The sequence below is a fragment of the Pelophylax lessonae genome (genome assembly GCF_965119305.1).
Source record: "Pelophylax lessonae genome assembly, chromosome: 5".
In the NCBI taxonomy this organism is placed as follows: Eukaryota; Metazoa; Chordata; class Amphibia; order Anura; family Ranidae; genus Pelophylax; species Pelophylax lessonae.
This window is the reverse complement of record NC_138772.1, coordinates 220756147-220770271: the sequence shown is the minus strand read 5'-3', so window position 1 is coordinate 220770271 and position 14125 is coordinate 220756147. Positions and strand designations below refer to the sequence as shown.

Genomic DNA, 14125 nt, shown 5'->3' with positions numbered 1-14125 from the left:
CATATAGTTCGCCAGTAAAGCGTGTGCATGTAGTCTCACTATTTTTGGGAAATGTAACACTTGCAAGAGACAATAGAACAGCACAGCCCACATTAACCTCATTTAGCACACACATCTCTGCCTGTTCTGAAACTAATATCTGATGGTAAGAAGTGTTGCAGTTGTGAAATGAGAAGAACAAAGTGAGATATATTTAACGGAACAATATCCGGCGCTTCCAAAGAACCAAAAGGCACAGAGATGTTATCTCTTTTAACTGGCAGATTTTACCTGCTATGCCTCAGCTTAAAGAAGTTACAAGCATAGTCTCTGGAAAATTGATCATACATTGTTACCAGCATTCATTAGAAAGAGGAAAGGGAACATTTGCTCAATGCAGAAATGCACAAATGTGTACTCCTATGTAAGCTTTGCACACTCTTCTGATTCTTTACATTGTACAAGTGTACTGTTTCTTAGATCACTGTTGTACTAGTCCTGTTTTCACCATTGCTTATTTGACTTTGGGTTAACATTAAACACGCAACAAACCTAAAGCGGTATTAAACCCAAAAACCAAAATTGTAATATATTGCAGATTACCAATTATTAGATGTGGTGGCCGCATTAGCTGTCTTTTACCTCTGCTTTCACCTGGTGATCTGGCCAGTAACACACCTACATTGTGGTTGAAGGATCAACAGAGACACTTTTAGACAACAGCATTGTCAGTCTGGGGAGAGAGTAGTGTTAGATGGATACACTCAGGCTACGTTCACATGTTAGCGTAGCGGACCGCTGCAGAATCACCGCAGTTCTACCAGGAAATCATTGCAAATCGCCGGACGCCTGTGCGTTGCCGTTGATTTGCAATGGCACCCCAAACGCTGTGCGATGTTGCCGCGATTTCCACCTGCCGAATCGCGGTAACATCGCGCAAACAAAATCGCAGGTCGCATGATGCCCCAAAGAAGCTCTTGTACCTTTTTTGGGCGTCATGCAAAACAATTTTGGATGTAGGTATACTATAAATGTATTTTTTAATACCACCAGAATGATCACAATAAAAAATGATTCCCCATATCTCTGTGTTCGGGAAATCTGAATGAAAATGTAGGGACCGGCACAGAGGCCCAATCACAAAGAGATATAGCAGCTAGCTTGTTAAGAATAGGTGATTTGGCAAGTTTATAACATTGGTTTAGGCACAGGAAGAATGACCCCATTGTGGTAATACCTATTTATAGTATAGTGAGCAGGCTAGAGGCATTAGGGTAAAACAGGAAATTGCAAAGCTGAAAGCACCAAAGTGATGTCACTGTCTGGAAATTAGTTACAATATTACTTTATCAAAATATATAATTGTATATAACTTCAACTAGTAAACGTATCTGAAATAGTATTTATATTTGCATCCTGTATTTCTCGGTACAGTAGGATTAAAGCTGGCCATAGATGGTTTGAATTCCAGCCGGTTCAGCAGGACCTGACCAAGATTCGAACCATGTATGGGCAGGCTGAATGCACCCAAGTTGATTGATCAATCAATTTGGGTACAACCAACCTGCCGGATTTTACATGCAAATATTCTAGTGGCTGTTAGAGCCACAATGGCTCAGCGAGAGGGATTTCCCTGTCAACACTGTCTGCGTTGATGGGGGAATAAAGCCAGAGGTTGCAGGAAAGAAATGACTCCATCTATGGCCGGCCTTAGTAGAGAAGAACGGGCAGAACTATCAAGTCAAGTTTTACTGCCTTGCACACTACTGTCAGTATCACATTAGGAGCAGGAGTTTTCAGAGGCAAGACTGTTCATATGTGTGTATTTCAGCTGTGCATTCAGATGCCTAGAGTTCAGCTGGAGTGATATTTGAGCAGACTGATATAGAAAGAACTACACATGTGTATTATACTACCTATACAACATGAATTTATATGTGTTGTGTCTATTTAGATATAGAAGGCCTGTTTCACCAACCTGAAACAGTTCTTAGGGAATGCTAAAGTGGCCCTACAACCAATATTATGCAATATAATAAAATAGTTTGAGAGATAAATTATCACGCCTTATGTGTGTCTGCAGCATCATAAATCAAGCCAATAGTCTTAATATGCTGTTTTTTATTTTTAGAAATATCAGATTTTCTCCATGCATAATACAAGCATAAAAGCACGTAAAGCGATTATAAGCCCCTTATTTTATTTTTTTTCTTAGGGTCCCCCACCAGTGATTCTGCCCCAATCAAGTGCGCACCATAGCAAGCCATGTACAGCATCCTTATGGAAGGCTTAGTCACAGGCATTAGTTCATAGTGTTCATAACAAATATTGCATCTTTGTGCTACTTATTACCATTCATATATTCTGCAGATGTTCTGCAGATGTCTTTATAAATTTAAAATGAATGATATTGTGGATATAGAGCAAGTTGGTTTAGCATTATTTTCTAAAAATGGCAGAAACACATTGCCCTTCTTTCTTGGTGTTGTCTTTCTATGTTGGTGACTTCCATGACAGACCTGTATGCCACCATCAATATTCCAGGTTATCAAATGAACAATACATTTTGACATTTTTTTAATTTACCTCCTTGCCTAATAGGAAACCCCCCAAGTCCTACCTTGAGTGACAGCTTGGATGACAACGATGAACCCATGCCTATGCCTGAAGATCTCTCCACCAACACAGCATCACAACAAAATGCGAAGAATGAGAAATCACTTGGTACGAGCCTTTATTTGAATTCACCATGATTAGAAAATTCAAGTAGCTCAACAGTGGCTGCTATAAAACCAGGTGCCAGGTGTAAGACTAAGGTACATTTGAATCCTCAATTTCCCCCTTAGTAGTCCTTTTAAACATTGTTATACACAGCATCAATTTCCATAGCATTAGGTACCCTGTAAACACAAGAACAATATTTTCTGTAGTTACCACATTTAAGTCTGAATTTGGTGTGGAATGACATCATTAGTTTGTGCAGGGGCTATACGTTTTAGAGCAGGGGTCTTCAATCTATGGCCCTCCAGTGGTTCAGGAACTACAATTCCCATCATGCCTAATAATGTCTGTGAATGTCAGAGTTTTACAATGCCTTATGGGATTTGTATTTCCACAACAGCTGGAGGGCCATAATTTGAGGATCCCTGTTTTCGAGTCTTTGTCTTGAGATTTCAGATCATTAAGGAGCATATTTGACAAAAAGTGGGCCCCAAACCAGTCAATTTATTTGATAGATATGAATGTTAAAAGTTTTATATCTTAAAGCCAAAACCAAAAATGGAATATATTGCAGCCCTTCCAATCTTTAGATGTGGTGGCTGCTTAAGTTTTCTTTATAGACTTTCTTCCTTTGTTTTCACCTGGTGATTTTGGCCAATAACGCACCTGTATTAGACTGCCAACACTCTGAATGAAAGAGCACAGGAGCACCTTTGGACAGCAGCATTGTCAGTCTGGAGTGGTGTTTTACATGAACAAATAAAAGCTGATCGTTGTAAGCACCCCTGTTGGTGTGTTTCATACTGCTTCAAAGCTGCTAAGAAATAGGGCAACGTATTTATTATGAGATATTTTAGGGTGGGGTTCTTTCTTGTGTCCGTTTTTACTGCTCTGTCTGGCTTCATTGGGGCGTGAAGAAAAACTTCCAAAATGATCAGATAGGTGGACTCACATCAACCACTTGCACTGGGCAGGACTCAATCCAGATTAATCCTTCATGCGGACCCCACTATTGTGCTGAATGTATCGGTGTGTAAATTCACACACAGTGATGATACCACCTCTCCACACAATTACAATTCCTTGAAGAGGAATTGTGTGGAGAGGTGGTATTACTACTGTGTGTGACTTCACACACCAATACATTCAGCACAACAGTGGGGTCTGCATGAAGGATTCATTTGGATTGAGTCCTGCCCAGTGCAAGTGGTTGATGTGAGTCCGTCCATCTGATCATTGATGCCGATCATGGTGTATTTCCTGTAGATCAGCTATGATATTGTGACAAAGTAGGTTTTCCTCAGCCATTTTTTTTTGAGGGCAGCTCTAAGTATTTGAGAATTCTGGCAGCTGCTGTTTAAGGAAAGAGGTGATGCCACCAGCAGTTAGCAGGCAGCCAAGGGCAGCTCTAGCAGTATTGACAACCTGTGGGCACATGAATATTCAGTGTTTGTACTGGACATCTTTGTGAGAATGCCCCTCGGGAGGTGGAGGTGAAGCAGAAGGCAGGAAAATAATCCAAAGGACTTTTGAGTTAATACATTATATAATAATTGTATGCTGTAAACCAGTATACAATAAAGTAACGCTCTGACCTGTTACTGTATATAGTAATGTGACATTGTGAGTTGATGTATAATAAAGTGTCGCTGTGCTTTCATATGACAGTATGGTCATTGTATTCTGATATATAAATAATTAGGCATTCTGAGCTGATATATAATATTGTGGTACTCTGAGCTAGTACATGATACTGTGGCATTGTTATTCCCCCTCCACCTCAAGGACTTCACTATTGACCCATCACTATGATGGGTTGACCCACTAAACAATAACGAGATATGGAAGGGGGCGGGCCAGAGCTATCAATTTAGTTGACAGTAATAGTTAAGAATAAATATGAACAAAGGTGTGCTCTTTTTTTCTTTTTAAAGTGAAGACAATACTTGTGCCCCCCCCCCCTCCACTCTCCAACCATCCCTAAACACTTACCTAAGTCCTGTCTCAATCCAGTGCTGTCCTTGTCCCTCTCTTCCTGCATTTATGGGAGTTTCTGAGAGCAGCGAGAGCCATAGGCCCCTGCTGCTGTCATTTAAATCCTATGAGGAGGGAGCGGAGGGTGTAGCTGAGCCCGCTGTGTATTTCTATAAATGCACACATCCCAGGTTGGGTGCATGACTTCATGAGTGCCACCATAGCAATCGGCTTTCTGAGGGGGCACTTGGAGAAGAAGAGGAGTCAAGAGGGAGCTAAGAAGCGGAGGTAAGAGACCACTCTGTGCAATACAATGCACAGAGCAGGTAAGTATAACTCACTTAACCACTTGCCTTCTGTGCACTTAAACACCCTTCCCATCCAGGCCAATTTTCAGCTTTCAGCGCTCTCACACTTTGAATGACAATTGCGCGGTCATGCTACACTGTACCCATATGAAATTTTTATAATTTTTTTCACACAAATAGAGATTTCTTTTGGTGGTATTTAATCATCTCTGGGTTTTTTTATTTTTTACAAAAAAAAAGAAAAAAGACAGAAAATTTTGAAAAAAAAAAAAAAGTTTTTCTTATTTTCTGCTAGTAAATTTTGAAAATAAATTTTTCTCCCTCACTGATGTGTGCTGATGAGGCGGCACTGATGGGCACTGATAGGCTGCACTTATGGGCACTGATAGGCTGCACTTATGGGCACTGATGAGGTGGCACTTATGGGCACTGATGAGGTGGCACTTATGGGCACTGATGAGGAGGTACTAATATGCCGCACTGATGAGCACTGATAGGCGGCACTGATAGGTGGCACTGATAGGCGGCACTGATAGGCGGCACTGATAGGCGGCACTGCTGGGCACTGAGAGGTGGCACTGCTGGGTACTGAGAGGTGGCACGTCTGGGCACTGAGAGGTGGCACTGACGGGTGGCACTGATGGGCACTGATAGGCAGCACTGATGGACACTAACGGGTGGCACTGATGGACACTGACGGGTGGCACTGATGAGCACTGATGGGCGGCACTGATGAGCACTGATGGGCAGCACCATCAGTGCCCACACTCAGTGCCCATAGTGCTGCCAGTCAGTGCTCATCAGTGCCTAGATGAGCAGGCCCTGATGGGCACTGACTGGCAGCACTATGGGCACTGATTGTGGGCATTGATGGGGGCACTGATGGCGGGCACTGTGGGCACTGATGGGGGGGCAATGTGTGTGTTTTTTTTACCTTCAGTAATCAGGGCACTGGTGATCAGTGCCCTGATTACATGTCTCTGTGTCCCCAGCGGCTGTCGGCTCCCCCTCCTTCCTCACACTGCAGTGTTTACATATGAGATCATCTCTCATTGGACGGCTTGATCACGTGGTGAATGGCCGCTGTGATTGGCCATTCACCACGATCTGTGATCGGCCGACACAGATTCTCCCCGCTGCGCGCTCGCAGGAGCGCGCGGGGGGGGGGGGCGTGTCACTGGAGGCCGTTTAAAAACGGCCTCCCGAAAATTCAAGTCCGCGCTGCAGCCGTATATAGGCTGTAGCGCGGATGTGAGGAGGTTAATATTTTAATGTAAAAAATAAGCATTTCGCACTTTCAGGCTCATGATTCATAAAGCCCTGTCCTCATTAGTATAATATATTTATATAGTATGTATATATATTGTATATATATTTTCTGTTTTAACTGATTACAGTTGCTTTGACTGCTTTTATGATGTTATAGCTGAAATGTGCAGGTTATGAAATTATTCTAAATGTTTGATTGGTAAAATATGAATACATTACATAATTTCCATGGCCTTTGTTCATAAAAATATATGGATATTCCACCTAATTTAGGTAGTTTTTTTTTTATAAAGGCAAAAATTACTAAGGGGTAAAAAGTATATTCTGATTATTACTGGCGTGGGTTTAGCTACTGCCTAGAAGTTATAATATGACACCTTCATATAGTGTAGTAGCAAGCTTTTTGTGAATGACACAAAAAATGGGAAACCTCTGAACCGATACACTTTATATATTAATAATTTTCCCTATGTCGTGCTAGGCTAAAGTTCAGAATATGTTACCTATAGCTGAGAGAATATTGTTTAGGCAGTGGAGCATGACTGTTTCATAGTCTTAGTCTAAAGATGTATTCTTCCATATCAGTTTGCTATGCCACATGATCTCAACTGAAATCCTAGATTGACTCATCTGCCACCTGCACCTCACATCAGTCCTAAACTTTCATGTGATCCATTTGTTCCACATTAGATTGAAGAAAAAAGTATTGTGAGAAGCTTATGCAACTTGGTGCAGTTTGAATCTTTAGCATTTTCCATTGGCTTTCTCATGGTGTGGTAAAAATGTAGACATCTGTTGGTAGCATTTAATTTAAAAGGGTATACATTCAAGAAATAGTCAAAGGCACCCTTTAAAAATGTGCTTTACTTCTAAAAACAGTACATCAAAATGTTCATGACAATTCCCTTATATAGGCGGTCCCGGTCCCCAGGTTACAAAAAAGATAGGGTCCGTAGGTTTGTTCTTAAGTTGAATTTGTTTGTAAGTCGGAACAGGTACATTTTTTAGGTGTAGCTCCAGCCAAAATAATCATTTTTACCTTTTTTTTTGGATATCATAGGGTAGGGTTAACACCCTTGTAAATTTTGTTTTGCTGTCTGTGCCCCTGTTCAGAAGATTTCACCTCACTTTCTGTCCCTATGACAACTGCATTTTGAAAATTTTGGGTTGTTGTGGAATCAAGGATTGGTGATAAAGCTTCAGTGGAGACACCTTTTTCCCATGAAAACTCTTACGGGAGTGAATTTCCCTTCCTAAGGCTATATTTTTCCTCACTTCCTGTTGTCTCTCTCCCTTTGTAACTAGGAGTCGTTTGTAAGTCAGATGTTTGTAACTCAGGGACCGCCTGTACTCAGGAAAGGTTGACTGACTACAGAAGCAGGAGATGTTGTAGAAGAGCTTCTAGTTAGATTACAAATTGTGTATTTTGCAATCCCCCCCCCCCCCCCATAGAGATTTATGGGGGTATTAGTGTGACACTGGTCCAATTTTTTCACAAGTGTAGTTAGCACTAAATATGAAATTACAAATACGGCACTAAGATGCACAGAAAGCGTGCTATGCTATATGCTGGTACCTCTAATAAACATCATCTGTGACTTACCTCTACATTAATGTGGTTTAGGAGTTTACAGAGGTAATAAAGTGCCTCTGTTATTCTGCTTTTTCGCATCTTTCAACCCTAAAAGAGAACCATTGCATTTTACATTAAAATAGCAATTGTATTTATAGTAGTTTGGAAAGTTAGTCGGAGACTCTTCCTCTTCTCGAGCATGAAATTTGCTAGTGTTCTGCTCTTCGCTTCACCATACATCTGAACACATTGACTTGTGCAGTCAACAAGGTTTTCCATGTGCTGTTTTTTTTCTTGTTTGTTTTTCATTAAGTGTTCCTGGTAGGTCAGCTTTCCTGCGATGAGACATTGAGGAATCGGTGCCTCTAAATTATGCTGGCTTTATGATTCACCTCTCAACTGGAAGAATGCTTTCTATATCTAGAATCCAGCATCTCTATTTTTCGTTTTTTTCTTCTGTAAAATAGATGTGTGTTTTTTTTTTTTTTTTAATAAATGCATTAAGCATTATCAGACTCTCTGTTAAAGAATGCAATTTTAGACATTTTGTATTACAAAGCCAAGTGAGAAGCTAATGTGTTTTCTCTTCTGGAAACTACAACACAGCGTATATTCACTGTCAAAACATACTTACAGTGGAATTATCAACATAAATCAACATTTTATGTTCTGACAACATATCAAAACCACACATAACCACACATACATTATACTGTAATTCAGTTTGTCCTATCCAGGGGTTCAAAAACAAAACCTTAATCTTAAATAAGTAGCATGTTGATATTAATTGATCATATGACACAGTGGACACATGATGGAAAGCCGGTCCTGCCAGCTACAGATTTATGTGCGACAGCTCAGCCCTTGCGCTGGGAGCATGCAGTAAACATGCTCCCAGCACATAAACGATGCCTGCCCAGCGATGCATATGTGTGGTGTGTGGGCGTTAGGCCCACCCTTTTGTGGCCACACATACAGTTGTATAGGGTAAAGGGTTAATGGTTATGCTTACAATTTGTGCAAACCCTGCATGCATGGCAGTGTAGCATCTAAAGGGTAATAAAGCTTTGCTATTCCTCTTTTTTACATAAAGGTCACACTAATGTGATATCATTTTAATCAGCAGACTCTTTTGATTATGTTTTGTGGTAAATTAATGGGGTGTGCAAATTATATAAATGTTGGGTTGGAAAAAATGAAAGGAAAATTATTTTTTTTTAAATATTTTACTATTGAAAGCAAGGAAATAAAAATATATGTATCCAAATGTGCTACCAAACTAAAGCCCTATCTAGCCCAAAAAAAGGAGGTATAATATGTTAGGATGGACTACAATCACTAAAAGTTATTTTGTGCAGAACTTTGACTGCGGTGAAATGAAAAAAACACTCTAGGACTAAAAGGGATTTAGGGAGAACAAAGACTGGGGACCGAAGTTGTTACATTTTGTCTAGTTGTGAATACAATATTTATTTTAATATGAACTGTTTAATATGAATTTTCAAAGCATTATGGGTCTCTAAAGAAGCAACTCAACAGTAGCAGCCTGCCAAGTAAAAAATACAGGCTGAGCTATGGAGCTCTGTATACTGCAGGATTTTAAACAGACTACTACGCAGTCTCTGGAGGAGATGACAATAAAACTCTACCTGCTAGTTAAACAAAATTGCAGTATTTAAAGCCATAGAAAAGTTTCAATTTTTTGTTTCATAAAAAGAATAAACATGTTAAACTTACCTGCTGTGTTCAATGGAATTGCACAGAGCAGTCCAGATCCTTCTTTTCTTGGGTCCCCCGATGATCCTAGGTCCACCTCTTCAGTGAGTGCCCCCCATAGAAAGCAGATATTGACACAGACAGGAAAACTCGCACTCCACCCCCGGTTCCCTCATCTCAGAATTTGATTGACAGTAGCGGGAGCAAATGGCTCCCTCTGCTGTCAATCTGTCCAGTGAGAGGGGAGAGCTGAGAGAGCCACTGCTCTCTTGCACATTGCTGGATCAAGATCAGGCTCAGGTAAGTATTAGGGGGTGCGGGGGGGAGAGAGGGGGGGGAGAGGGGCTCTGCCACAGAAGGTTTTTAGAATACATTAGGGAAAAAACATTCAGGAACCACTTTAATATTTACATACAAATACATATTTTATATATATATATATAATTTGAATAACGTTTAATCAATCTTGAACTGCAGAAACTGATGCTTCTGGTTAAGTTTGGCATGAAAGAGGGATGGAACCCATAATTAGCACAGAATGAGGACTGGTTAGTAGCAGTGTGCACTGAATTATTGTATGCAAATTCTGAACAGGGAAGAAGGGACACCCAATCATGAGCGCAGGTACAGAAACATTGTTAATATTGTTAATAAGGTCTGGTTTGTCCTTTCTGTTTGACCACTGCTCTGTGGGTGGTAAGCGGAAGATAGACATACTTCAATAGACAAAGTCCTGCAAAGAGCTCTCCAGAATCTTGAGGTGAACTTCACCTCTCTGTCAGACACAATGTTATCTGGTAGTCCATGCAACCTGATTATTTCTTTTATGAACACCTTTGCTGTCTCCAGAGCCGAGGGAGTACCTATCATACGCAGGAAGTGTGCTATCTTGGAAATGCAATCAACTACCACCAAGATGATGGTGAACCCTTCACAGGGGGCAAGTCCACTATAAAGTCCAAGAAATCATTTTCCAGGGCTGCTCAGGGATTGGTAGCAATCTCAACAGACCCCAGGACTTGGTGTTGGACCCCTTGTTGCGCTGACAAGTAATACAGGAGCTGACATAACTTTTGCAATCCTGTCTTCAATTGGGCCACCAAAAGAATGGCTGGACAAGTTCCGAGGTCTTTTGTATTCCAAAATGTCCGGCCAGTTGGAAAAATCTTTAGGACCTGAAGTCTGACTTGTTGGGGAACAGAAATCTTGGCCTGGTGCCACAGAAAGGAAGACACCTCTGATTCAGTACACTGGATGGATGCTTACAATATTATTGATGTCGTCAAATCTAGTTGGATAAGCAAAAAATTTTGTGCTGACAGAATAGTACTTGGTTCAGCTGCTTCAGGGGTATCCGGGAACATTCAGGAGAGGTCATGCGCCTTCCCATGTTTTTATGATCTGTAAAAATCATAATGGGATGAGAGGTCCCTTCCAGCAAATATCTCCACTCCTCCAAGGCAAATTCAATAGCCAACAGTTCCCGATCACCCATATCATAATTCCTTTCTGGGGGACTCATTTTCAGAGAAAAAAAGCACCAGGATAGAGTAGAGCATTAGACAGAGCTGAGACAAAATTGCCCCTGTGGCTACTTCTGAGGCATCCACTTCCAACACAAAGGGCAAGGCCGGTCTGGATGCTGTTATACTGGTGCGGAGATAAACAGACCCTTTAGCTTGTCGAAGGCTGCCTGAGCTTCTTGAGACCACTGGAACCGGGCTTGCTGGCACGTCAGCTGGGTAATGGGCACGATAATGGCAAAAAAGCCCTTCACAAATCTCCGGTAGAAGTTGGCAAAGCCAACAAACCGTTGGATGCCTTTCTTGTCTGAAGGGGCTAGTCACTCCAGGATTGCCTTCACCTTTTGTGGGTCCATTGCGATCCCATCAGTAGAAATATTAAGACCCAGAAACTGGATAGACATCCTTTCAAATTCACACTTCTATGCCTTGACATTGTGCTTCCTTAAGGTAGAAAGTTCCTTCTTCACATGAGTTATGTGGAGATCCAGGGTGGCAGAAAAGACAAGGATGTCATCAAGGTAGGCGATCACAAAGTTGTCAAGAAATTCTCTGAAATATCACTCACAAAGTGTTGGAATGTGGCTGGAGCATTACACAATCCGAACGGCATGACGAGATATTTGAAGTTTCCGAACTGAGTTCTGAATGCTGTTTCCCATTCGTCTTCCTCCCGGATACGAACAAGATTGTAGGCGCCTCAGAGGTCTAATTTGGTGAAGGTCCGAGCAGTTCTAAACCTTTGAAAGAGTTCAGGGATGAGAGGAAGTGGATACTGTTTTTTTATTGTAATTGTGTTAAGTTCCCAGTTGTCCACACAAGGTCTTAGTGTGCCTTATTATTGTCTCTGGGGCATGCAGCTGCTTCCTGAACCTGTCTCTAACAAGATTTTAAGCTCCTATAGAACTTCGCAATCATAATTTGGAAAGACTATAGCCGTTTGGCATTACTTGTATTTATTCATTCAAATCCAAGCAGAATTTCTTTATGTGTATGATTTTTTATGTGATAATTAGTAAAATAGAGTTTAAAGGAAAAACTGTGTTTTTTCACTGGAAGTTGAGGTATGTGAGTTTTCAGGACGGATGCAGTAGCGCCTTCTGATCAAATCTACTGTTAGGGGAAGTCATCATTATCTACTGGGTCCATCTCTTCTATGCTGATAAACTTTTTAACTGGAGGTTTATCTAGAGTAATCCATCTACCACTGACACAGAAGTTGTACACTCATGAAGAAATGCATAATTTGGGAAAAGTCTTACAGTTTAAAATAAATTTGATGCATTGAAGACATAGAACTGAGCCACAGCAAATACATTTCTGTATATAATTATACAGTATAATAATATACAGTATGCAATAGAAAAAGGTTTTTGGGCTTGTTTTTAGTTACTTAGTAAGTAGTTGCATACACAAGGCATACACAAGCCTCTTTCCTCCAGTCCTGTTGCAGCGCAGTTTTGCTAAAATACAGGGAAAGATACTACAGGCCCAACAGGTAAATAATTCTATGGAAAAGCCATTGGAGAAAATGGCAAATTTAAATAATAAAGTTTAAATATACTTTAATGTAGCAAAACGGTGTGTGTGGGAGGAACAGTGTAGAAAATGTGCGTAAAACAAAATTCCCCAGAACCCTATCAGACAGAAACGAGGAACCAGTAATCATCTAGAGTCCAGTGCCTTATGGATGAATGGAATATTAAAAAAAAAACATCCCTTGTAGGGTATACAATGACCTCTGGACTGCTTAGACGGTAAGAAACCTGTGGTTATGCATTTTAAATTGGTAGCGTGATACCCATGGTAAAAGTTCATCTTTGACAATGAAAACTGCTTCAACTATATGGCAACTCTGTTAAAAACCTCCCTGATATCAGAGAGGCCATTTGCAGATGATATGAGCAGATTTGTCTAAAAAGGTCGTTTATGTCAATGCTAAATGCTCTGGCCTTAAAATGTAACTTCAAAACATTAAAAAACAGAAAGAAGCACCAGAAAAAAAAAAAAAAAGAAAGAAGCACCAGACCCAAACTGGATAAAAGAGTCCAAAATAATTTTAAAGCAGTATTAACCATTTCCCATCCACCCGCTGCATTTTTACTGCGGCAGGGTGGCTCTCCTGCGCAAACCGACGTAGATGTCGGTCGCGTGCGGGAAGCTAGGGGGGAGTGCAGCCACCGGCGGCGAGCTCCCGCCCCCACTCTGCAGCGGGGAAGCCAATGCGTGGGTCAGGCGAGTCAGGCCTGGTCATTAAGGGGGGCAAATCCTTCCGGTCTTAAAGTGGTTCTAAAGGCTGAAGGTTTTTTGCATAGATTGTATGAAGGTAAAAAACTCCTGTATGCAGCAGTCCCACCAGCCCCCCCCCCCCCACAATACTTTCCTGAGCTCCCTCTCGATCAAGCAATGTGCATGAGAGCAGTGGCTCTCAGAGACTCTCCCGCTGCTGTCAATCACAGCCAGACAGCCAATGAGAAGAGACAGGGGGTGGGGCCAAGCCGCGGTTCTGTGTCTGAATGGACATGCAAAGCGATGGCTCGGGAGCATGCATGCTTGGATGCCCCCATTGCAAGCCGCTTGCCCTGGGGGCACTCGACGGGAGGGAGGAGCCAGGAGCTACCAGCTCTGTGCAAAACCACTTTACAGAGCAGGTAAGTATGACATATTTTACATGTTATTTAAATAAAAAAAATTGCTTTTAACCTCCCTGGCGGTATGATTATGTCAGGAATTCTGTACCAAAAGCGGTACAATTTTTTTCATGGAAAATTGGCGTTATGTATTACAGGCCTACAATTCTTAGTAATTACTGACTTAAACCTGACCAAAACAAGAGTCTAGTAGACATCCCAGATGTGATAAATTTGAAACACAAACGCATGAATTATAATCAAATCAATAATATAATTTTATTATATAATATATAATATATATAATAAAATGATATTATTGATTAGATTATAATTCATGCGTTATATATTATATATATATATATATATATATATATATATATATATATATATATATATATGTGTGTGTGTATATATATATATATATATATA

At 40.9% G+C, this 14125-nt stretch overlaps 1 protein-coding gene across 5 annotated transcripts in view; it reads left to right on the top strand.

Moving 5' to 3' along the window:
• The window catches only part of IKZF1 (IKAROS family zinc finger 1), a 184043-nt gene that overhangs the window by 69163 nt on the left and 100755 nt on the right, over positions 1 to 14125 (top strand). For all 5 annotated transcript variants that reach the window (XM_082259859.1, XM_082259857.1, XM_082259860.1 and 2 more), the window contains exon 3: positions 2581 to 2703. In XM_082259859.1, the coding sequence (XP_082115985.1) occupies positions 2581 to 2703 (123 nt within the window). The remainder of the gene's footprint in view (positions 1 to 2580; positions 2704 to 14125) is intronic.